General features: G+C 36.7%; 5 protein-coding genes and 1 pseudogene across 6 annotated transcripts in view; 3 read left to right on the forward strand and 3 right to left on the reverse strand.

The window, feature by feature from the left end:
- LOC115225439 (early growth response protein 1-like) overlaps positions 1 to 27032 on the reverse strand; it is a 424836-nt gene that overhangs the window by 370138 nt on the left and 27666 nt on the right. Inside the window, exon 3 of one of the 2 annotated variants that reach the window (XM_036514188.1) lies at positions 8758 to 9362. The exons of the other annotated variant lie outside the window; for it this stretch is intronic. Coding sequence (XP_036370081.1) covers positions 8758 to 9319 — 562 coding nt within the window. The 5' untranslated portion in view covers positions 9320 to 9362. The remainder of the gene's footprint in view (positions 1 to 8757; positions 9363 to 27032) is intronic. 2 annotated transcript variants of the gene reach the window in all.
- The window catches only part of LOC115225462 (zinc finger protein 208-like), a 524237-nt gene that overhangs the window by 338511 nt on the left and 158694 nt on the right, over positions 1 to 27032 (reverse strand). The gene's annotated exons all lie outside the window — the stretch shown is intronic.
- The window catches only part of LOC115225040, a 336418-nt pseudogene that overhangs the window by 262693 nt on the left and 46693 nt on the right, over positions 1 to 27032 (reverse strand).
- Positions 1 to 27032, forward strand: part of LOC115225384 (zinc finger protein 208-like) — a 146709-nt gene that overhangs the window by 39170 nt on the left and 80507 nt on the right. The window lies entirely within an intron of this gene.
- LOC118768221 (early growth response protein 1-like) lies at positions 1158 to 13289 on the forward strand. The gene is made up of 2 exons (XM_036514335.1): positions 1158 to 1616; positions 12750 to 13289. The coding sequence occupies exons 1-2, from the start codon at positions 1361 to 1363 to the stop codon at positions 12827 to 12829; spliced, it is 336 nt and encodes a 111-aa protein (XP_036370228.1). The 5' UTR covers positions 1158 to 1360; the 3' UTR covers positions 12830 to 13289.
- Positions 13768 to 14507, forward strand: LOC118768222 (zinc finger protein 271-like). The gene is made up of 2 exons (XM_036514336.1): positions 13768 to 14184; positions 14236 to 14507. The coding sequence occupies exons 1-2, from the start codon at positions 13916 to 13918 to the stop codon at positions 14282 to 14284; spliced, it is 318 nt and encodes a 105-aa protein (XP_036370229.1). The 5' UTR covers positions 13768 to 13915; the 3' UTR covers positions 14285 to 14507.

Raw genomic sequence — 27032 nt, forward strand, 5'->3', positions numbered from 1 at the left:
GGATCGATGTAATTGACTTAATCCGTCAGTCTGTCCTTGTTTGTCCACTCTGTGTTTAGCCCCTTGTGGGTAGTAAAGAAATATATTATTATTATTATTATTATAGCGACCCCGAAACGAAGGAAAGTCAATGTCGACCTTAGCGGAAACTCCTGACTGCAAATACGGCCGAGGTCGACTTTGCCTTTCATCCCTTTCGGGAAATACTGGGTTCCATATATTCGACTTTGTGCTCCCCTCAAACACTGCAGGCCTCGGCAAAATTTCTAACCTACATCATTACTATTATTAATATAACCTCTTAAACAACAGGACAACGTTAATTAATATGGTATTATTCAATCGGTTTCCACTAATTTTACTAATTAATTAATTACACTATTTTATTTGCATTTTACCAATTAATTTCCTTTATATCACACGTAACAATTGATAATAGGTTTTCCTAAACAACAGATCAACATTTCAGTTTGGAAGTTATTAATTAAGACAAGTAAATATATTTTCTTAATTGTTGTCAGGTTCCCGCTTCGAAAAATAATTACTGTAACATCGAGAGGTTCACAGAATTCTGTTATTCACATCATTATTATTGTTATTAGTAGTAGTAGTATGATCACCTTTACAGCCTTAAAGGAAATCTTTATCAACTTACCGTTTTCACAAATAAGGAACGAGTCAGCGAATCAGTAATTAAGCACCTTAATTAAGAATTTAAAAGAACCGAGATTCAAGTGTTGTAGAGGTTATTTCCCTTTACATGATTTTCTTTCTTCAGTTTTCCAATAGATGGCTCTACTGACTTTTCTTTGTCCCTTTCTGTCAGGAACCTCCCTTCAACTTTTTTCAAATTTTCACCTCAATAGACGTCATTGATTGGTTAAAATTGAAGAAAAAAGATTTGCAATGTTGAATTACCATGTTTAACGATTCTCTTTATCTCACTGCTTCTTTTTCTATTTCAGAATATCACATCATGTTGACGTTAAAGAAATCTCTTCATTTAGACATGCCTCTGATATTTTGATTGACTTTCATCAATTAAAGGAAGACCATATATTTCTGAGGCACATTCAACTATACATCAATGACAAATGATATGAAAATATTTCTTCTACGATGGAATTAAGAGCAACATTTTTCTTGTCTTTGCTGTTTGGAATGTAGAGAAGGTGATTGCTTGGTTAATTAAGCTTGGATAAATTTACAAAAGATTTAACTGTTTACATCTGCCATTTTAGATGTTAAGCAAGATCACAGATGAAAGAAACACAGTGTTAAATTATTCTCCGAATATACTGACACAACTGAACACAGTTATATTCATAGAATTGAAAACATCATTATCATTGTGATATGTATGAGAAATTATTATCTTATAATGAATAATTTAACAAAACCAAAGAAAACTAATTCAGGTGAGAGACCATATCACTGTGATATCTGTGGTAAAACATTCACTGAAGAAAGAGTCTTAACCAAACACAAATGCATTGATACAGGAGAGAAACCACATCACTGTGATATCTGTGGTAAATCATTCTCTCAAAGTGTTTCCTTGACTATTCACGTACGTACACATACAGGAGAGAAGCCATATCATTGTGATATTTGTGGTAAATCATTCTCTGAAAATAGTAACTTGACCCGTCACAAACATATTCATACTGGATACAAAGCATATCACTGTGATATTTGTGGTAAATCTTTCTCTCTGAATACTAACTTGACTAAACACAAACATACACATACAGGTGAGAAACCACATCACTGTGATGTCTGTGGGAAATCATTCTCTGAAAATTGCAGTTTAACTATTCACAAGCGTATTCATACAGGGGAGAAGCCATATCATTGTGATATCTATGGTAAATCATTCTCTCGAAGGAGTCAGTTGGACACTCACAAACGTATTCATACAGGGGAAAATACCATATCATTGTGATATCTGTGGTAAATCATTTTCTCATAGTACCACTTTAATTAGTCACAAACATATTCATACAGGAGAGAAGCCTTATCACTGTAATATCTGTGGAAAATCCTTTTCTTACAGAAGTGACGTTGTTAGACACAAACGTACATATGCGGGAGAGAAACCATATCATTGTAATATCTGTGGTAAATGTTTCTCTCGAAGTAGTGAATTGACTAGTCACAGACGTATTCATACAGAAGAGAAACCATATCATTGTGATGTCTGTGGTGAGTCATTCTCTCAAAAGCGCCACTTAAGTACACATGTGTAACAATATCAATATCAAAATTTATTACAACAGGACAACAATTATAAATATTTTGTCTGCCATAAGACAGGGCTTATTCCTCTTCAAGCTTGATGTTATCAACTTCATTCCCATCGCTGTCAATATGAAATTCATGAATATGAACCTCAGTATCATGTATGTGTCTAAATATATTAAAACAGTGATGATTTGTGAAGAACATGGTGCTGGATTTTTGAGGAATTTCTTACGAGAGAATGCAGGAAAGGGGAAAATGAATACAAGCTTTAAGAGACATTAAGTTTGTCTTTGTGTTTTCATCATCACCATCCTCATCCTCATCCACTCTCAAAGTGGTGACTTGATTAAACACAAAGCTACATATACAGGAGAGAAACCATATCATTGTGATATCTGTGGTGAGTCATTCTCTCAGAGTGGTCTCTTTGGGTTTATTTACAATTCTTAAACGAATATATAATATGTAACAGGGACACTTTCATATGTCACCGCCAGAAAATGTTACGGCATAAATCGTTTTCACCTCAATAGACGTCATTTGTTGGTTGAAATTGCAGAAATTGAAGAAAAACAACAACAAATATCTTACAAATTATAGAATTTTCTCAATAAAGCCAAGAGAAAAAGATGTTTTATAAACACATTCTACCAGTTTACGAAGTTTAAAATTTTCATCATATCATTTATATAACTAAATATATCAACACAGAGATGACTTTGATTTCTGAAGATGATTGTGCTGGATTTTTGAGGAATTTGTTATGAGAGAATAAAGGAATGGGAATAAGGAATAAAAGTTTTAAGTGACATTGATTTTGTCTTTGTTGTGTTTTGATCATCATCATCATCTCCATCATCCTTTACCATCCAGGCATGGATGGGAAAGTGTGACAGGTGCTGGCAAGTCAGAGTGCTTCTCCAGGTTCCAGTCAGACCTGGTTTGTGTAGTTCTATATTTGAGAGATTCGGAATTATGTACATTATTTACTTTAGACTGATATTTGTCCTCATCTTGTTGTTAACACAGTATTTCAACTGGTATACTCTCCAGCCTTCATCAGGTGTCTTGGGGAAAAACCTTAGGAATGAGAACCCAGGTTCAAAATTTCCCCAATACACCTGATGAAGGCTGGAGAATATATCAGCTGAAATGTTGTGTGAACAACACGATGAGGACAAATATCAGTCAAATGTGGGTTTGGCTTTGTTTCTTTGGTTATATGCTCTTAAGATATATGACGCATTTTATAAATATTCCTGTTCAAGTATCGTAACTATGAAACTAGTAGTAACGCTTTCAGTTGTGCATTTAATTTGATATATAAAGTGAGATAGGGGTTATGAGTGTAACCCACTATGGGATATCATTTATCCAATATACTGCCAGTAAAGTACCCAGAAAGGCTAATACATAAATGCTAAGAATTGCAATGCAATTAATTCATGTATTATATGGGCAAAGGTAAAATGTTTTACCTCAAATTCATAATACAAAATAAGAAAATGAAGGAGTAGATTTCTATCAATCATCAACTTCCAGATAATACCAGTTCATATAATTTATTAACTAATTATTTAGGAATATCCAGATCAAACAGAACAAAACAGTACACATCAATGAGTAATATAATACCATAAGAACATTTTATATTTTTATATTTATATTTATTTATATGTATTGTTCTTATGGTATTATCTTACTCATTGATGTGTACTGTTTTATTCTGTTTGATCTGGATGTTCCTAACTAATTAGTTAATAAATTATATGAATTGGTATTATCTGGAAGTTGATGATTGAAATTAATCTGTTCCTCCATTTTCTTATTTTGTAATTTGATATAAATATATAAATATATAAATATATATATATGTATGTGTGTGTGTGGACAGGATGTCAGTCTGATAGCTAGAATAAGTGTATACAAGTCTCGTATTTTGAGTGTGTTTATGTCTGGGGCAGAAGCAGGGACTCACTTCGATAGGGAAATAGAAAATCTCCAAACCTTTCAAATGTGGTGTATGCACCATAGCATATGCAACCAAATGGCAAAATAAGACATCGAATGTAAAAATCTTAGAAAAATGTGATATGTCCAGTATTCAAAGCATGTTGATGAGGATTCAGTGAAGATGGGTAGGACATGTTTTTCAAATGAAATGTGAATGCTTTCCAAAAATTCAGCAGGATGAACTATTAGCGCTAAACTATTAAGCACAATCCATGCATAATTAAGCCAGCAGCACCCAGTCGAACAAACACTTCCGTGCATGCGTAATACAATAATGGTGATGTTCTTAACTGTTATATGGGAATGTAAATAGGTTTGCAAATTGTTTTTGTTACATGTTATTCTGTGTTCTGAATGCTTTTATTTTAATAAATGTTGCTTACTGCAAGTTATGGATGATTCTTTTATGATTTCATTTCTTTCAGGCTTAGCTTAAGGTATTTTCCATGCTTCAGCAACTCTCAGCGTGAAAAAATGTTTCCGAAAGACATGGGAGCTGTGCTGTTTTCTCAGTTTGTATATATGTCCACGGGTGTTAGACGGGTGGAGTTTGAAAAGGTGCTCAGAGAGATTGTTAGTAAGATGGTTAGTAATTTTATGGGTGTCTGCCAAGTCAGCTGCCAGACGTCGGAGATTTAATGCATCCATGTTCAGGGAAGTAAGGCGTTCAGAATATGGCAAATGCCTGATGGAGGGTATTCTAAAATGTTTCCAAAAGTCATGGGAGCTGTGCTGTTTTCTGACTTTATAAACATGTCCACGGGTGTTAGACGGATGGAGTTTGAAAAGGTGCTCAGAGTTATTTTTAGTGGTTAATAATTTATGAGTGTCTGCCAAGTCAGCTGCCAGACATCGGAGATTCAATGTATCCTTGCCCAGGGAAGTAAGGCGTTCAGAATATGGCAAATGCCTGATGGAGGGTATTCTCTTGGTTGCATGTCGCTGAATGGCCTCCAGACGATTAACGATGACTGTTCCCCTATTGTTTTATAACCATCCATTCAGTTGGGATGAGGATGCTTCCTTTGAAATATAAACAGTGTTGTGGGGCCGCCCCCTGCTTTGTTGTCATGAAAGCTAATTACACTTTGAATATCCCACATGTGATGTGGCATTCTATCCACTGAGACGTTATCTGGAGTACTCATCATGACCCACCCTTTCTATCTCTCACCATGTTGTGAACCTTGAGACCCCTTCGGTCACGACACAGACCATGGGATTGCACCTAGAAAGTTAGCCTCCCAGGCACAAGTCTGGGCAAGGTTGTTTATGGAAGACCAGCAGTCGCCCATGCATACCGCCCCCCCCACTCTCCACGCCACCAGTGTTATCTAAGGGAAAGGAAAAAGGTCCGATACAGCTTGGCCCTTGTGACATTGCAGCTCATTTCTACAGCTGAGTGAACTGGAGCAACGTGAAATAAAGTGTCTTGCTCAAGAACACAACATGCAACCCGGTCTGGGATTTGAACTCACAACCTCATGATCGTAAGCTCTAACCACTGAACCTGAACCTTAAGCTATACGTAAAATTAAAAAAAGCAGCGAGCTGGCGGACTCGTTAGCACGCTGGGCGAAATGCTTAGCGGTATTTCATCTGCCGCTATGTTCTGAGTTCACATTACGCCAAGGTAGACTTTGCCTTTCATCCTTTCAGGATCGATAAATTAATTTCCAGTTTCACACTGGGGTCAATGTAATCGACTTAATACCTATGTGTGTCCTTGTTTGTCCCCTCTGTGTTTAGACCCTGGAGGGTAATAAAGAAATAGGTATTTCGTCTGTCGTTACATTCTGAGTTCAAATTCTGCCGAGGTCGACTTTGCTTTTCATCCTTTCCGGATCAACAAATAAAGTACCAGTTTCGCACTGGGGTCAATGTAATCGACTTAATCCCTTTGTTCCCTGTATGTTTAGCCCCTTGTGGGCAGTAAAGAAATATATACGTTAAATTAACCAGGAACAAAAGTGTTACTCTTTTCAGTCATTTGGTTGCGGCCATGCTGGAGCACCGCCTCCAATTGAGCAACTCTACCCGGGACTTATCGTTCTTGTAAGCCCAGTACTTATTTTATCGGTCTCCTTTTGGCGAACCGCTACGTAACGGGGACGTAAACACACCAGCATCGGTTGTCAAGCAATGCTAGGGGGACAAACACTTATATACATATACATATGATGAGCTTCTTTCAGTTTCCGTTTACCAAATCCACTACCAAGGCTTTGGTCGGCCCGAGGCTATAGTAGAAGACACTTGCCCAAGGTGCCACGCAGTGGGACTGAACCCGGAATCATGTGTTTGGTAAACAAGCAACTTACCACACAGCCACTCCTGCACCTGTTGTTTATTCCGCTCTCATCAACTACACACGTTTGGGGTGAACACAAATGGCCATCTGAATTCTCAGCCCTCCCTTGTGACTAATCGGAATTCCCTTCTTTGCTCAGTGAAATTCCTGTCTATAAGTCTGTCACCACTTCGAGAGAATGATTTACCAGAGATATTGCAATGATATGGCTTCTCTCCTGTATGTGTACATATGTGGCAATGCCCCACACATATCTGAAGCAACAATAATGGACCTCAGCCCATCTGTGTCATCATTATATATATGTGTGTGTGTGTATGGCAGTCACTCAAGATGGTTTCAATGTTTATATTTGAAGGAGAAGACTTAGGCGAGTAATAGAAAGAAAAAAGACAAAACACTTAGAAGAGCTGTATGTATGTTCCTTCTATAGCTATGCCTGGCTCATAAGGGCCAGTTTCCCGGTTTCCTTGGCATATAGGTTCCCCACCTGGACAGGACGCCGGTCCGTCGCAGGTGAGCTGCAAGATGCAGGATGAAAGAGTGAGAGAAAGTTGTGGCGAAAGAGTCAGCAGAAGTTTGCTTTACCTTTTGCTGAAGCCGCATGGAGCTTAGGTGTTTCACTCATAAACACACAAACACATCGCCAAGTCTGAGATTCGAACCCGCAACGATGAGTCCGCTGCTCTAACCACTAGAAGAGCTGCATCTATTTGCAATGAATGCGTGAATGTAATTTGAGTCCAGAAATGTTTTTTGCTATGAAGTCACAATGGGGACATTCATGACTTTGATTGTGCAAAGGATTGAGCGAATGTGTCTGTTGGTTGGAGGATACAGGTCTGCTATTCTTCTTTTTCATCAACTCAGATTCTTCACATGGCATCCTGACACATTTTACACCATACAGATGGATCTAGGCAATGGCTTTTGTTAGCATACTTCTGTTGAGATGCTCTGTGTTTCTTTCAATTAATTTTAAATATAACAAAGAATTTAGTAAAATAACTTCATTATCATTAAGATAGTGTTAGGAACATAAATTGTGACTAAGGTTTGGTGGAAGATTTTAATTCAAAATTTATGAAAACAAGACATTTGTACTACAGAGACAGAGGTGGTTTCACATGGGTTGGTATTGAAAGGGTTAAGGGCATAGAGCCAAAGAAACCAAGCCCAATCTGACAGGAACGTGGAGCAGCACTCTGGCTTGCCAGCTCATGTCACACTTTCCCATCAAAGCCTGCATAGAAAACGGATGCTAAAAATGGATGTTAGAGGATGATGATGAAAACACAACAAAGACAAAATCAAAGTCACTTAAAACTTTTATTCCTTATTCCCATTCCTTTATTCTCTCATAACAAATTCCTCAAAAATCCAGCACAATCCTCTTCAGAAATCAAAGTCATCTCTGTGTTGATATATTTAGATATATAAATAATATTGAAGTTGTGATTCATGAATTTCATGTTGACATCCAAGAAACTGAAGTTGATAATGTCAAGCATGAAGAGGAATAAACCCTGTCTTTTAGCAGACAAAATATTCATAATTGTTGTCATGTTCTAATAAATTTTGATATTGATACAGTTACACCTGTGTATGAATACTCACATGTGTACTTAAATGGCCTTTTTGAGAGAATGATTTACCACAGATATTGCAATGATATGGCTTCTCTCCTGTATGAATACGTATGTGACGAGTCAAATGACTATTGCTAGAGAATGATTTATCACAGACATGACAGGGAAATGGCTTCTCTCCTGTATGAATGCGTTTGTGTATTGTTAAGTTACTATTTAGGAAGAAAGATTTACCACAGATATCACAATGATATGGCTTCTCACCTGTATGAGCACAATTGTGAGAAGTTAAAGAGCTATTTTGAGAAAATGATTCACCACAGATATAACAATGATATGGATTTTCCCCTGTATGAATGCGTTTATGATCAGACAAGTGGCTACTACGAGAGAATGATTTACCACAGATGTCACAATTATATGGTTTTTCTCTTGTATGTGTATGTTTGTGTCTAAACAAGACACTACTTCGAGAGAATGATTTACCACAAATATCACAATGATATGGCTTCTCTCCCTTATGTGTATGATTGTGTTCAGTCAAGGTACTCCTTCGAGAGAAAGATTTACCACAGATGTTACAATGATATGGCTTCTCACCTGTATGAACACGTTTGTGATTAGTTAGGGAGCTATTATGTGAAAATGATTCACCACAGATATCACAATGATATGGATTTTCCCCTGTATGAACGCGTTTATGATCAGACAAGTGGCTACTACGAGAGAATGATTTACCACAGATGTCACAATGATATGGTTTTTCTCCAGTATGTGTACGTTTGTGTCTAAACAAGTCATTACTTTGAGAGAATGATTGACCACAGATATTGCAATGATATGGCTTCTCACCTGTATGAGTACGCCTGTGCATAGTCACATGGCCACTTTCAGAAAATGATTCACCACAGATGTCACAATGATATGGTTTTTCTCCCGTATGTGTACGTACATGCCTAGTCAAAGAACTACTTTGAGAGAATGATTTACCACAGACATCACAGTGATGTGGTTTCTCACCTGTATCAATGCATTTGTGTTTGGTCAAGACTGTTTCTTCAGTGAATAATTTACCACAGATATCACAGTGATGTTGCCTCTCACCTGAATCAGGTTTGTTTGGTTTTCTTAAATCATTCATTATAAGATAATAATTTCTCATACGTATCACAATGATAATGATTTTTTCATTTCTATGAATATATCTGTGTTCAGTATTTTCAGAGAATAATTTAACACTATGTGTCTTTCGTGTGTGTTCTTGTTTAACATCTAAAATGGCAGATGTAGACTGTTAACACTTTCATAAAGTTATCCAAGCTTAATTAACCAAGCAATCACCTTCACTACATTCGAAACAGTTCAGTTGTGTCAGTATTTTCAGAGAATAATTTAACACTATGTTCTTGCTTAACATCTAAAATGGCAGATGTAAACAGTTAAAACTTTTGTAAATTTATCCAAGCAATCACCTTTTTTACATTCCAAACAGTGAAGGCAACAAAAAAGTTGCTCTTAATTCCATCGTAGAAGAAATATTTTCTTATCGTTTGTCGTTGATGCGTTGATGAATGTGCCTTATGAATATATGGCCTTCCATTAATTGATGAAAGTCAATCAAAATATCAGAGGCATGTTTAAATGAAGAGATTTCTTTAACGTCAACATGATGTGATATTCTGAAGTAGAAAAAAAGAAGCAGTGAGATAAAGAGAATGATTAAACAACATAGTAATTCAACATTGCAAATCTTACAACATCAACACTGTCATCCATTTAATGTCTATGTTTTCAGGGGTCAGATTCCATTGAGGCTTTGAAACTTTCACAACATTCTGTATATAGATGAAGCGTTTCCACATTTCTCTAAATTCTTACCTGTTTTCTTTGGTATGAAACCACCTCAATTCTGGGAAGAGGGTATTTTCAAGTTAAAGGAAAGATGGAGACGCATTGTGCAACAAAACGGTTCATATTTGGTTGATTAAAAATGTATTGGCAAGTATTTATTGACCTTTGTCTTTCCTTCAAAAGTCGGCACGAACTTTCCGGACAACCCAATACATATGCAATAATACGTTATACTAGCAGAATCGTTCACATGCCGAACAAAATGCATAACAGCATTTCGTCCGTCTACACTCTAAAAGTTCAAATCCCATCCAGGTAGAATTTGGCTTTCATCCTTTCGAGGTAAAAACAAACAAGAAACATTAGCGCACATTGTTCCATGGAAGCGACGTCCGATTCTTCCGCCAATTTTCTGAACTCGTGTCTAAAGTACAAAAAATTATTCTCATCAACACTATTATTATTATTATGATAGGCTAAGGCGGCGAACTGGCAGAAACGTTAGCACGCCGGGCGAAATGCGTAGCCGTATTTCGTCTGCCGTTACGTTCTGGGTTCAAATTCCGCCGAGGTCGACTTTGCCTTTCATCCTTTCGTGGTCGATAAATTAAGTACCAGTTACGCACTGGGATCGATGTAATTGACTTAATCCGTCAGTCTGTCCTTGTTTGTCCACTCTGTGTTTAGCCCCTTGTGGGTAGTAAAGAAATATATTATTATTATTATTATTATTATTATAGCGACCCCGAAACGAAGGAAACTCCTGACTGAAAATACGGCCGAGGTCGACTTTGCCTTTCATCCCTTTCGGCAAATACTGGGTTCCATATATTCGACTTCGTTCTCCCCTCAAACACTGCAGGCCTTGGCAAAATTTCTAACCTACATCATTACTATTAATATAACCTCTTAAACAACAGGACAACGTTAATTAATATGGTATTCTTCAATCGGTTTCACCTCATTTTACTAATTAATCAATTAATTAAACTATTTTACTCTCGTATTACCAATTAATTTCCTTTATATCACATGTAATAGTTGATAATAGGTTTTCCTAAACAACAGATCAACATTTCAGTTTGGAAGTTATTAATTAAGACGAGCAAATTATATTTTCTAATTGTTGTCAGGTTCCCGCTTCGAAAAATAATTACTGTAACATCATTATTATTAGTAGTAGTAGTATTATCACCTTTACAGCCTTAAAGGAAATCTTTATCAACTTACCGTATTCACAAATAAGGAACGAGTCAGTGAAGCAGTAATTAAGCACCTTAATTAAGAATTTAAAAGAAGCGAGATTGAAGTGTTGTAGAGGTTATTTCCCTTTACATGATTTTCTTTCTTCCAATAGATGGCTCCACTGATTTTTCTTTGTCCCTTTCTGTCAGGAGCCTCCCTTCAACTTTTTTCAAATTTTCACCTCAATAGACGTCATTGATTGGTTGAAATTGAAGAAAAAAACAGCAAATATCTTAGAAACCATAGAATTTTCTCAATAAAGCCAAGAGAAAAATAATTTTTTCAAACACATTCTACCAGTATACGAAGTTTAAAAGTGTTTAGTTACGTAGAAATTATTAAAAAAAACTGCCGTTCAAACCGAAAAGATCCCAAATTTCCTCCAAATTATTTGAATCTAAACATTTTAATTCCTTTTTATATGATTGTATTTAAATTCTCCAGTAGAGCCATCTATTGGAGCATAGCAGAAATACAATCGTGTAAAGGGAAATAACAACACAACACCTCAACCTCGCTTCTTTTAAATTCTTAATTAAGGTGCTTAATTACTGATTCAGTGACTCGTTGCTTATTTGTGAATACGGTAAGTTGATAAAGATTTCCTTTAAGGCTGTAAAGGTGATACTACTACTACTAATAATAATAATAATGATGTGAATAATAGAATTCTGTGAACTTCTCGATGTTACAGTAATTATTTTTCGAAGAGGGAACCTGACAACAATTAAGAAAATATATTTACTCGTCTTAATTAATAACTTCCAAACTGAAATGATGATTACATACTTTTTTTGTTACCAAAATCTTTTTCGGGGACTGTGGGATATCGTAGAATTTCGGGTAAGCTTTGATACTTTCACCTGAACGATCTTCTTTAACGTAAAAAAATAATCGGGTCAAAATAAAGCGTTTGACCCGATTATAAAAACCAAAAAGAAAATAGGTGTAAAACAACTTGCCTTAAACGAATATGACAAAAAAATGCGCGAAATGGGACTCGGGGGGGGAAAGGCCTCGGAAAATTCACATCGTGAGTTTCCGAAAGCGTCTGACCCGGGCACAAAAACAAAGAAAAAGAGAAGATAGTGTCTAAACCACAACATGAAAAGATCAATGTAGTCCCAAGTACCCTGACTTCGTAATGTACCGCGAACCCCTTCTTTTTATTAGGAAAATGGGGCGAGAAACCCCTATCCCGGTATCGTTGGAATTATTTTTATTCTCGTTTAATGATTTATGGTGACCACCTTATGTGCCACGAAACACTTTTGGGGGTGTCGAGAAAACGGGGTATGGTGTGGGTGGAACCAACGGAAATTTCACCCTCCAACCATTTTCATATATTTTAAAGCTTTCAATGCCTCAATGAACCCCGACCCCTGCAGATATTGACATTAAATGGATGACAGTGTTGATGTTGTAAGATTTGCAATGTTGAATTACTATGTCGTTTAACGATTCTCTTTATCTCACTGCTTCTTTTTCTATTTCAGAATATCACATCATGTTGACGTTAAAGAAATCTCTCCATTCAGATGTGCCTCTGATATTTCTATTGACTTTCATCAATTAAAGGAAGACCATATATTCATAAGGCACATTCATTAATGCATCAACGACAAACGATAAGAAAATATTTCTTCTACGATGGAATTGATAGCAACATTCACTTGTCTTCGCTGTTTGGAATGTAGAGAAGGTGATTGCTTGGTTAATTAAGCTTGGATAAATTTACAAAAGTTTTAACTGTTTACATCTACCGTTTTAGATATTAAGCAAGAACACACACGAAAGACACATAGTGTTAAATTATTCTCTGAAAATACTGAACACAGATATATTCATAGAAATGAAAAAATCATTATCATTGTGATACATATGAGAAATTAGTATCTTATAATGAATGATTTAAGAAAACCAAACAAACCTGATTCAGGTGAGAGGCCATATCACTGTGATATCTGTGGTAAGTCATTCTCTCAAAGAGGTTCCTTGACTAGCCACATACTTACACATACAGGAGAGAAGCCATTTCATTGCAATACCTGTGATAAATCATTCTCTCAAAGTAGTTCCTTGACTATTCACGTACGTACACATACGGGAGAGAAGCCATATCATTGTGATATTTGTGGTAAATCATTCTCTCGAAGTGGTGTCTTGTTTAGACACAAACGTACACATTCGGGAGAAAAACCATATCATTGTGACATCTGTGGAAAATCATTTTCTGAAAGTGGCCACGTGACTAGGCACAAGCGTACTCATACAGGGGAAAATCCATATCACTGTGATGTCTGTGGTGAATCATTTTCTCATAATAGCTCTTTAACTTATCACAAACGTGTTCATACAGGTGAGAAGCCATATCATTGTAACATCTGTGGTAAATCTTTCTCTCTAAATAGTAACTTGACTAAACACAAACTTACACATACAGGAGAGAAAGCATATCGTTGTGATATCTGTGGCAAATCATTCTCTAGAAATAGTAACTTGACCAGTCACAAACATATTCATACTGGGGAAAAACCATATCATTGCAATATCTGTGGCAAATCATTTTCTCAAAATGGTACCTTAACTTGTCACAAACATACACATACAGGAGTGAGGCCATATCGTTGTGATATCTGTGCTGAATCTTACTCTCGGAGTGATGCCTTGGCTAAACACAAACTTTCACATACAGAAGAAAAGCCATATAAATGTGACTAGTCACAAACGTATTCATACTGGAGAAAAACCATATCCATGTGATATCTGTGGTAAATCATTTTCTCATAATAGTGATTTAACTCGTCACAAACATATTCATACATATCATTGTAATATTCATGGTAAATCTTTCATTCAAAGTGGTGAGTTGATTAAACGCAAACTTACACATACAGGAGAGAAAGCATATCCTTGTAATATCTGCGGTAAATCATTCTCTTGACCAGTTACGAATGCATAACAGTGTCATATCTGCGGTAAATCATTCTCTCAAAAATCAATTTATCTAATCACAAACTTATTCATATAGGAGAGAAGCCATATCATTGTAATACCTGTGGTGAGTCATTCTCTCAAAAAGGCCACTTAATTACACATTTGAATATTCATACACAAGTGTAACCGTATGAATATCAAAATTTATTACAACATACCAATTAATGAATATTTTGTCTGCTAAAAGACAGGGTTTATTCCTCTTCAAGCTTGACATTATCAACTTCAGTTTCTTGGATGTCAACATGAAATTCATGAATCACAACTTCAATATCATTTATATATCTAAATATATCAACACAGAGATGACTTTGGTTTCTGGAGAGGATTGTGCTGGATTTTTGAGGAATTTGTTATGTGAGAATAAAGGAATGGGAATAAGGAATAAAAGTTTTGACTGACATTGATTTTGTCTTTGTTGTGTTTTCATCATCATCCTCTAACATCCATTTTTAGCATCCGTTTTCTATGCAGGCTTTGATGGGAAAGTGTGATATGAGCTGGCAAGCCAGAGTGCTGCTCCACGTTCCTGTCAGATTGGGCTTGGTTTCTTTGGCTCTATGCCTTTAACCCTTTCAATACCAACCAAGCTGAAACCTGCTCTGGCTCTGTTGTACAAGTGTCTTGTTATCATAAATTTTGAATTAAAATCTTCCACGAAACCTCAGTCACAATTTATGTTCCTAACACTAGCTTAACAATAATGAAGTTATTTTACTAAATTCTTTGTTATATTTAAAATTAATTGAAAGAAACACAGAGCATCTCAACAGAAATATGGTAATGAAAGGGTTAAGATACATGGCGCATTTTATAAATATTCCTGTTCAAGAATCATAACAGTATCAAACATGTAGTAGCGCTTTCAGTTGTGTATTTAATTTGATATATGTATTTGTGTGAACATGATATCAGTCTGACAACTAAAATAATAGAAATCTTGTATTTTGAGTATTTTTTTCATATGAGTCAGAAGCATGGACTCCCTTCTACGAAGAAATAGAAAAACTAAAATTTTTTCGCATGTGGTGTTTGCACCACAACATATGCAGCAAAATGGCAAGATAAGACATTAAATGTAAAATCTTAGTAATATGGACTCATTTGCTTACAGCCAATAATATCTCACCATGACCTTGTTGTCAAGTTAACGAACATACTCTACCAAATAAACTCAAGATGAAGAAAGGTGTTGTAAGTCGACTGATCACCAAGTTATGCCACATTTTAAAAGGCGACAAGTAATTAGATTTGCATCTATACCTGTTATCAGGGAAGTTAAGTTAATTTTTTGGCTCAAAAAGCGAAAAGCAGGGCCATGTAGGGGGACATGGAGTTATGTACAGGGAGGGTGATCATGCCATTTGTGGTCAACGGAGACTTTGAAACTAGCAGTCGTTGGCAGCTTATTCCACTGATCCGTAACCCGGACGGAGAAAGCCCCTCTCCTTCAATTGAGATGAAATCATCGCAGATAGAGCTTTTCGGAGTGATCCCGCAGCCGACGCTCTGGAGCAGGAGTGCAAAACAGCTCTTTTGAGAGTTTACACTTTCTGCTTATGATGTTGTGAGCAAGAATGAGATCACCACGGCGTCGTCGTTTTTCTAGAGAATAAAGGTCGAGCGTCTTCATCCTTTCTTCATAAGACATGCTTGAGACCAAGAACCATGCGGGTAGCCAGCTTCTGGACTCTTTCGAGATGATGGTGGGTAGAGGGTGATGTGCTAGCAACCCTCTGTTTTACAAAATAAACAACAACACAAATAACTACGCAGAGGCAGCCATGGTTGGAACAAGAACAGGCATTATTAAAAGAGAAATAGAAGCATGGTCATTCCTTACTCAAGTGATTGTATCTTATCGCTCATCACTTGTTATGTGCTTAGGAGAATATTAGATTTATAAAACCTAAAATTCACTCATATAAATCTAATATTCTCCTATCCTTCCTTAATACCTATTTCTTTACTACCCACAAGAGGCTAAACACAGAGAGGACAAACAAACAGATTAAGTCGATTATATAGACTGGTACTTAATTTATCGACTCCGAAAGGATGAAAGGCAAAGTCGACCTCGGCGGAATTTGAACTCAGAGCCTAACAGCAGACGAAATACTGCCAAGCATTTCGCCCGGCGTGCTAACGCTTCCGCCAGCTCACCACCTTGATCCTTCCTTAATACCAGTTCCCATATGCTGCTCATATCTGCACTCGGTCTGCTTAGGAGGTTGTTGTGTCCTAGAATATGTGTTGCTTCTTTTAGTTTTCTTCTATTCCAGTGGTGTTCTCTGTCTACTATTTTAACTTCATCCCACAGTGGGAGGAGGTCGCCATATTTCCATACATAATCAGTTATACCCAATTTATCAATATCTCCCTGTGTCACAGCTTTGCGATGTTCCTCTACCCTTATTTTGAGGGGACGGCATTTTTGGCTTTTGTATACCCTACCACAGCTGCATGGGATGGAATACATGCAGTTTTTGGCCATATTTTCTTCTGTTGGTAGTTTTACTTGAAGGAGATATTTGCGAAGTGTTCTGTTACTCTTGAATACTGTCCTGATGTCATGGAATAGCTGTAAACATACTCTTTTACTTGTTTCAGTCATTTGACTGCGGCCATGCTGGAGCACCGCATTTAGTCAAGCAAACAGACCCCAGGACTTATTCTTTTTAAGCCTAGTACTTATTCTATCGGTCTCTTTTGCCGAACCGCCAAGTTACGGGGACGTAAACACACCAGCATCGGTTGTCAAGCGATGTTGGGGGGACAAACACACACACACACACATATATATATACCAAATCCACTCACAAGGCTTTGGCCGGCCCGAGGCTATAGTAGAAGACACATGCCCAAGGTGCCATGCAGTGGGACTGAACCTAGAACCATGTGGTTGGTAAGCAAGCTACTTACCACACAGCCACTCCTGCGCCTATATATATATATCGAATGAAATCCACAACGGAAAGAGCTACTATTCATTTCATACTACAACAATACTTGAACAGGCATATTTATAAAATGCGCCATGTATGTTAAGGGCATACAGCAAAAGAATCCAAGCCAAGTCTGACTGGAACACAGAGCAGCACTTATGTCACACTGTCCTACCCTTACTTGCGAAGAAAGTGGATGATGATGATGAAGAAAACACAACAAAGACAAAATCAGTGTCACTTAAAAATTTTATTCCTTATTCCCATTCCTTTATTCTCTCATAACAAATTCCTCAAAAATTCCATACAATCATCTTCAGAAATCAAAGTCATTGCTGTGTTGATATATACATTATATTGAAGAAGGCAGCGAGCTGGCAGAAACGTTAGCACACCGGGCGAAATGTGTGGCCGTATTTCCTCTGTCGTTACATTCTGAGTTCAAATTCTGCCGAGGTCGACTTTGCCTTTCATCAGTTCAGGGTTGATAAATTAAGTACCTATTTCTTTGCTACCCAAACGGAGCTAAACACCGAGAGGACAAACGGATTAAGTCGATTATATCGACCCCAATGCAAAACTGGTCCATAATTCATCAACCCCGAAAGGATGAAAGGCAAAGTCGACCTCGGCGGAATTTGAACTCAGAACGTAACGGCAGACAAAATACGGCCATACATTTTGCCCGGCATGCTAACGTTTCTGCCAACTTGCCACATTATATTAAGTACCAGTTACGCGCTGGGATCGATGTAATCGACTTAATCCGTTTGTCCCCTCTATGTTTAGCCCCTTGTGGGTAGTAAAGAAACACATATAATATATTGAAGTCGTTATTCATAAATTTCATATTGACAGTGATGGAATTGAAGTTGATAACATCAAGCTTAACGAGGAAAGAACCCTGTCTTTTAGCAAATAAAATATTCATAATTGTTGTCCCGTTCTAATTGATTTCCATTTTCATAATGTTACACTTGTGTATGAATACTCACATGTGTATTTAAGTGTCCATTTTGAGAGAAACATTTACCACAGACATCACACTGATATGGTTTCTCTCCTGTATGAATACGTTTGTGACAAGTTAAGTCACTACTGTGAGAGAATGATTTACCACAGATATCACAATGATATGGTTTCTCTCCTGTATGAATACGTTTGTGATAAGTAAAAGTGCTACTGTTAGAAAATGATTTACCACAGATGTCACAGTGATATGGTTTTTCCCCAGTATGAATACGTCTGTGATTAGTCAAGTTACTATTCTGAGAGAATGATTTACCACAGATATCACACTGATATCCTTTCTCTCCTGTATGTGTAAGTTTGTGTGTAGCCAACCCACCACTTTGAGAGAATGATTTGCCACAGATATTACAATGATATACTTTCTCTCCTGTATGTGTAAGTTTGTGTTTAGTCAAGTAACCACTTTGAGAGAAACATTTACCACAAATATCACAATGATATGGCTTCTCTCCTGTATGAACACGTTTGTGTTTAGTCAAGTCACTCTTTCCAGAGAAGGATTTACCACAAATATCACAATGATATGGCTTCTCACCTGTATGAACACGTTTGTGAATAATCAACTGACTATTATAAGAGTATGATTCACCACAGATGTCACAATGATATGGCTTCTCTCCTGTATGAATGTGTTTGTGACGAGTTAAATCGCCTTTTTGAGAGAATGATTTATCACAAATATCACAATGATATGGTTTTTCCCCAGTATGAATACGTTTGTGACTAGTCAACTTACTAGCCGACAAAGATATGCCACAGATATCACAATGATATGGCTTTCCTCCTGTATGAATACGTTTGTGACAAGTAAAAGTGGTACTGTTAGAAAATGATTTACCACAGATGTCACAGTGATATGGTTTTTCCCCAGTATGAGTATATTTGTGACTAGTTAAAGAGCTATTATCAGAGAATGATTTACCACAGATATCACACCGATATGGTTTTTCCCCACTATGAGTAAGTTTGTGTCTAGTCAAATTATTATTTTCAGCGAATGATTTACCACAGATGTTACAATGATATGGCTTCTCACCTATATGAATACGTTTGTGGTGAGTTATACCATAGACGTCACACAGATATGGTTTTTCCCTAGTATGGATACGTTTATGACTAGTCAAATCATTTTCAGAAAATGATTTACCATGGATATAAGAGTGATATGGCCTCTCTCCTGCATCAGGGTTGTTTGTTTCAGTTAAATGATTCATTATGAGAGGACAGTTTGTCATAAATATCACAATGATAGTGTCTATTTCATTTCTATGAGAATGTTTGTGTTCAGTTGTGTCACAATTATCAAAGAATAATCTAATGCTGTGTTTCTTTCATCGGTGATTTTACTTAAAATCTAAAACAGAAAATGTAAACTGTTAACTCTTTCATAAAGTTATCCGACCATAACCTTTAAAGGAATCATCTCCTCTACATTCCAGATAACGAAGACCAGTAAATGTTGCTGTTAATTACATTGTCCAGAAGAAATTTTTTCCCATCATTTGTTGAAGATTTCATTTATACAAAGAACTTGATGTATTGATGAATGTGCCTTATGAATATATGGTCTTCCTTTAATTGATGAAAGTCAATCAAAATATCAAAGGTACATCTGAATGAAGAAACGTCAACATGAAGTGATATTCTGAAATAGAAAAAGAAGCAGTGAGATAAAGAGAATCATTAAATGACATAGTAATTCAACATTGCAAATCTTACAACATCAACACTGTCATCCATTTAATATCTACGTTTGCATGGGTCAGAATCCATTGAGGCATTGAAACTTTTACAACATTCTGTATATAGATGAATCGCTTCCACATTTCTCTAATTATTTATCATTTTTCTTTCTCTTCTCTCCTTTCACTTGTTTCACCTGTGAAGTGGCATGGCTTAGTGGTTAGGGTATTTCACTCACAATTATAAAGTTGTGAGTTTGATACACAGTGGTGCAATGAGTCTCCAAGCCATTTTATTTCACTTTGCATCAGTCCACTCAGGTGTCAAAAATGAGTTTCACCTGTAATTCAAAGGGCCAGTCTTCTCACCATCTGTGTCATGCTGTGCCTCCCTGAAGACTATATCAAGGGTCCCCATGTCTGTGGAATACTCAGCCATTTGCATGTTAATTCCATGAGCAGGCTTTTCAGTTGATCGAATAAACTAAAACAAAGTGTCAGTTACTGTTTCACCAAGTAGACCGTGGCCATGCTGGAGTACTTCTTTGAATGGATCGGTCAAATGTATCAACTCCAGTATTTTTTTTCTTTTACTTGTTTCAGTCATTTGACTGCGGCCATGCTGGAGCACCGCCTTTAATCGAGCAACTCGACCCCGGGACTTATTCTATTGGCCTCTTTTGCTGAACCGCTAAGTAACGGGGACATAAACACACCAGCATCGGTTGTCAAGCAATGCTAGGGGGACAAACACAAACACACATACATATAAATATATATATACGACAGGCTTCTTTCAGTTTCCTTCTACCAAATCCACTCACAAGGCATTGGTCGGCCCGAGGCTATAGCAGAAGACACTTGCCCAAAGTGCCACGCAGTGGGACTGAACCCGGAACCATGTGGTTGGTAAACAAGCTACTTACCACACAGCTACTCCTATTCCACCAGTCACATTTGCCCAATCACTTAGTCACAAGGATATAAGCAAACTAACGCTCATAGTCAAATGCTTTATGGCTGCAAAGGGGGTCAAACACAGAGACAGATACACACATACACATAATCCCGTAAATGATACACTTTCCATGTAGCAAATCCCCTCACAATGCTTTAGTTGGCCCAGGGTTATATTAGAAGACATTTGGTCCAGATACCACATAATAGGGATGAACACAAGACCACTTGCTTCAAAAGCAGAAGAGGACCATCATCATTGTCATCGTTTTAACATCTACTTTTCCATGCTTTAATGGAATAATAGATGGAATATATTGAGGCAGATATTGGGACATAAACACACCAGCATCGGTTGTCAAGCAATGCTAGGGAGACAAACACAGACACACACACATACATCTATGTATATATACGACGGGCTTCTTTCAGTTTCCATCTACCAAATCCACTCACAAGCTTTGGTCGACCCGAAGCTATAGTAGAAGACACTTGCCCAAGTATATATGTGCTGATGCCATGTAAAAAGCACCCACTCCACTCTGTAAAGCGGTTGGCATTAGGAAGGGTTCCCAGCTGTAGAAACCCTGCCAAAGCAGACAGTCATGCTTGATAAAGTCCTCTGTCTTACCAGCTTCTTTCAACCGATCAAACACACGCTAGCATGGAAGATAACATTAAATGATGATGATGATATATGCAAAACAGTTAACAAGAACCCCTGCTGAGATGGAGTGATGGTCACAAATTGTATTTGGTACTTGCATATCTATGGTATCCTAAAAGCACTTGAATCCTACAAAGTTGGGATCTTTTCGGTTTGACCGGCAGTTTTTTAAAATAATTTCCACGTAACTAAACACTTTTAAACTTCGTGTACTGGTAGAATGTGTTTATAAAACATCTTTTTGTCTTGGCTTTATTGAGAAAATTCTATGGTTTCTAAGATATTTGTTGTTGTTTTCTTCAATTTCTGCAATTTCAACCAATCACTGACGTCTATTGAGGGGAAAACATTCTGTGCCGTATGAATATGTCCCTCGTTTAAGAAACAGATTGGGTTTATTTACATTTGTGAAGAAAAAAAGATACCCTTTCCCCCACCCCTAAAACAGATTGAAATGCAATAGATCGATACTAGGGTCATAATTATGGGTGACAATTTCATATGACACCGCTAGAAAAAACTGCTGTTTAAACCAAAAAGATGCCAAAGTTGTTTTCTTTTACTGTGAGCTCTGTGTTTATACCTAACCATTTTTCGGGTGTCGTTACACAGGGATGTGTCTTGATTCTCAAGTCTATATTCCTGTTTCTGAGGATTGTCTTACTTTTCTGAGGATTGTCTTACGGAAAATTCCCAGGATCAACCGTAGAGGATCCACGCCCAGGTGGCAAAAATGGAAAAAAATATGTGTAACAGGTGTAAAGCATCGTATATTGAAGGAATATGACGAAAAAAAAGCGCGCTGACAAACGGGGGTGGGTGGGGAGGGGGCTCGGAAAATTCCCAGGATCAACCGTAGAGGATCCACGCCCAGGTGGCAAAAATGGAAAAAAATATGTGTAAGAGGTGTAAGGCATCGTATATTGAAGGAATATGACGAAAAAAAAGCGCGCTGACAAACGGGGGGGGGGGCTCGGAAAATTGCCTACGATAACTGACAACGTTAAAGAATTTGAAATAGAAGCGTGGTAGATTTGTTGAAAATAATCAGCAAATCTACCACGCATGTGGTAAGTACAGATTATATTTTCCCAATATTATTGATTGTCACAGAATAATTATCAATCGCAACTTCAAAAATTCAAATTCCATTACTTCAGTTTTCAAATATTATTGATTGTCACAGAATAATTATCAATCGCAACTTCAAAAATTCAAATTCCATTACTTCAGTTTTCAAATATTATTGATTGTCACAGAATAATTATCAATCGCAACTTCAAAAATTCAAATTCCATTACTTCAGTTTTCAAATATTATTGATTGTCACAGAATATTTATCAATCGCAACTTCAAAAATTCAAATTCCATTACTTCAGTTTTCAAATATTATTGATTGTCACAGAATAATTATCAATCGCAACTTCAAAAATTCAAATTCCATTACTTCAGTTTTCAAATATTATTGATTGTCACAGAATAATTATCAATCGCAACTTCAAAAATTCAAATTCCATTACTTCAGTTTTCAAATATTATTGATTGTCACAGAATAATTATCAATCGCAACTTCAAAAATTCAAATTCCATTACTTCAGTTTTCAAATATTATTGATTGTCACAGAATAATTATCAATCGCAACTTCAAAAATTCAAATTCCATTACTTCAGTTTTCAAATATTATTGATTGTCACAGAATAATTATCAATCGCAACTTCAAAAATTCAAATTCCATTACTTCAGTTTTCAAATATTATTGATTGTCACAGAATAATTATCAATCGCAACTTCAAAAATTCAAATTCCATTACTTCAGTTTTCAAATATTATTGATTGTCACAGAATAATTATCAATCGCAACTTCAAAAATTCAAATTCCATTACTTCAGTTTTCACTTTTTGTTTGTAAAATAAAAAAAAATATATATATAGACTAGCAGTATCGCCCGGCGTTGCTCGGGTTTGTAAGGGAAATAACTATAAAGCATTTTTAGCAAAAATATTGAAAAATATTGAAAATAGCAAAAAAATTGAAAAAAAATTATGGTAAATTTATTTTTGAGAGTTAAAAGGGTGGAGTTGCGTCCCCTAGACAGTCTGTGGTTTGTGTTTCTGATTCTCGACCCCATGTCGAATTTATCGATTTTTTTCAGAACTGGGGGAACTTTTCAAAATTTTCGCTGCGTTAGTTTTTAATTATGACATTGGGCTATGTGTGTGTCAAGTTTCATCAGAATCGGTTGAAAGCCGTGGTCAGGGTGAGGGTACAACCTGACAGACACACAGAAAAACTGCCGTTTATATATAGAGATTTTTAGAGAGTTACTTCCCTTATGCCAACAATGCGTTTAAAATGGTGAAAATTGATGGTAAATTTTTCTTTAAATCGTAGGCAATTTTCCGAGCCCCCTCCCCTCCCCGTTTGTCAACTCGCTTTTTTTTCGTCATATTCCTTCAATATACGATGCCTTACACCTGTTACACATTTTTTTTTCCATTTTTGCCACCTGGGCGTGGATCCTCTACGGTTGATCCTGGGAATTTTCCGAGCCCCCCCCCCACCCCCGTTCGTCAGCGCCCTTTTTTTCCGTCTTATTCCGTCAATATACGATGCCTTACAACTGTTACACATTTTAGTTTCCAGGTTGATCCTGGGAATTTTCCGAGCCCCCCCCCCCCCCACTCAGTAAATTATAAGGAAACAAGACAGAGGCGTAAATTATTCGAAACTCTTCCATATCCCACCGTCTCCGAGTTTTACACAAATAATTCGTAAATTCGTATATAATCGTAATCTACACAATCTGAAAAGTATTATCATCGTAATCTACATCACCAGAAATCTAGTAATAGAAAATTTTGAATTACCGTTAAGCCACAAAATCTTCCAACGATTTAATTCATACCACATGTAACACTCGAACCAAAGGTGTTTTTGAAATGTCCACGTGCGCACACCCGCGCTAGCTAGTCGTGATTAGTCGATCCTACAACGACTGCCTAGCGCATGTGCGCGTATGCAAATTAATATTTGGGTTGTTTTTTTTTAAACAAAATAAATAATTTTTACAGAAAATAACTTCTTTTACACAAAGTAAATAATAGATGGGGATCTTTTCGGTTTGAACGGCAGTTTTTTCTAGCGGTGTCATATGAAATTGTCACCCATAATTATGACCCGAGTATCGATCTATTGCATTTCAATCTATTTTAGGGTTAGGGTTAGTGGGAAGGGTATCTTTTTTATTCACAAATGTAGATAAACCCAGTCTGTTTCTTAAACGAGGGACATATTCATACGGCAAAGAATGTTTTTTAGCTCTATGGACGTCATTGATTAGTTGAAATTGCAGAAATTGAAGGAAAAACCCCCCAAATATCTTACAAACTATAGAATTTTCTCAATAAAGCCAAGAGAAAAAGATGTTTTAAAAACACAATCTACCAGTATACGAAGTTTAAAAGTGTTTAGTTACGTGGAAATTATGTTAAAAACTGCCGTTCAAACCGAAAAGATCCATAGATGGATTTTTTTGAAACAAAATAAATAATTTTTACACAAAGTAAATAATTTTTTTTAAATAAATAAAAACACAAAGTAAATTTTTAAAACAAAATAAATAAATTTTTCTAAACAAATTAAATAAAAATAACACACTACGGGTGTAAAGAAATTATTTATTTTGTTTAAAAAAAAACATTAATTTGCATACGCGCACTCGCGCTAGGTACTCATTATAGGATCGACTAATCACGACTAGCCACCGCGGATGCGTGCACCGGGAGCACTCATCTTAAACAGTACTCCGTTAAAGCTATATGGGGTGTTTGTAATCGACTTTCTCTTCGCCTCAAACATTGCTGGTCCTGGGCCAAAATTGAAAACCATCACCATCATCGTTACTATTATTAATATAACCTTCAAGTAAGTCTTTATCAACTCACCAATTACTTAGTGTCTCATTAACAAACAAGACAACACTAATTAATGTGGTTTTCTCTGATCGGTTTCCTCTCATTTTACTAATTAATTATGCTACATTATATATATATATATATATATATACTCTTTTACTTGTTTCAGTCATTTGACTGCGGCCATGCTGGAGCACCGCATTTAATCGAGCAACTCGATCCCGGGTCTTATTCTTTTGTAAGCCCAGTACTTATTCTATCTGTCTCTTTCGGCCGAACCGCTAAGTAACGGGAACATAAACACACCAGCATCGGTTGTCAAGCAATGCTACGGGGACAAACACAGACACACAAACACACACATATATATATATATGTATATATATATATATATATATATATATATATGTATATATATATATATATATATATGTATATATATATATATATATATATATGTATATATATATATATATATATACACATATATACGTATATATATATACACATATATACGACAGGCTTCTTTCAGTTTCCGTCTACCAAATCCACTCACAAGGCTTTGGTCGGCCCGGGGCTATAGTAGAAGACACTCGCCCAAGGTGCCACGCAGTGGGACTGAACCCGGAACCATGTGGTTGGTAAACAAGCTACTTAACACTAATTACGCTACATTACTCTCATTTTACCAACGAATTTCCTTTATATTACATGTAATTCTCATAAACAACAGGTCGACATTTCAGTTAAGAATTTATTAATTAGGATGAGGAAATATATTTTCCTGATGCTGTTTTGTTTTCGCTTCGAAAAATAATTACTTTAACATCGAGAGGTTCACATAATTCTATCATTTACATTATTATCATTATCACCATTACAACCTTAAAGTATATCTTTGTCAACTCACCGTATTCAGATACAAACAACGAGTCAGTGGTCAGTAATTAAAAACCTTAATTGATAATTTAAATGGCGCTTGTTTCAAGTGTTGCAGCAGTTATTTCCCTTCCTCTATCTATCCGCTCAGTCGAAGTCGACTCTCGGTCACTCGTTGGATCAGTGTCAGTTCTATCCTAGGCCGCTTCCTTCAGATTGGCCATGTCCATTCCGGTATCACTCTTGATGGTGTCAAGCCAGCGGGTTCTTGGTCGGCCTCATCCTCTCTTGTCACTGACCATTCCAAGCATGATGTCCTTCTACAGGGATTTTCTCTGCATAATATGACCGAAATATGCCAATCTATGCTCGGTGATCCAAGCTTCTAGCAACATTTTTGGCCTGATCTGCTTAAGAATTTCTCCATTGACCAGCACCGTGTATATATATATCTATTTATCTATCCGTTCAGTCGAAGTCGACTATCGGTCACTCGTTGGATCAGTGTCCTCCAGTCAGTTCTATCCTTTCAGATTGGCCATGTCCATTCTGGTATCACTCTTGATGGTGTCAAGCCAGCGGGTTCTTGGTCGGCCTCTTCCTCTCTTGTCACTGACCATTCCAAGCATGATGTCCTTCTACAGGGATTTTCTCTGCATAATATGACCGAAATATGCCAATCTATGCTTGATGGTCCAAGCTTC

This window comes from Octopus sinensis, linkage group LG27 (assembly GCF_006345805.1).
Source record: "Octopus sinensis linkage group LG27, ASM634580v1, whole genome shotgun sequence".
Classification (NCBI taxonomy): Eukaryota; Metazoa; Mollusca; class Cephalopoda; order Octopoda; family Octopodidae; genus Octopus; species Octopus sinensis.

Coding starts and splice junctions, on each gene's coding strand:
- LOC118768221 (XM_036514335.1), top strand. CDS start 1,361: ATGAGAAATTATTATCTTATAATGAATAATTTAACAAAACCAAAGAAA. Junction 1,617..12,749: donor ATATCATTGTGATATTTGTG/GTAAATCATTCT, acceptor TTTCTATTTCAG/AATATCACATCATGTTGACG.
- LOC118768222 (XM_036514336.1), top strand. CDS start 13,916: ATGCCTTGGCTAAACACAAACTTTCACATACAGAAGAAAAGCCATATA. Junction 14,185..14,235: donor CCTTGTAATATCTGCGGTAA/ATCATTCTCTTG, acceptor TATCTGCGGTAA/ATCATTCTCTCAAAAATCAA.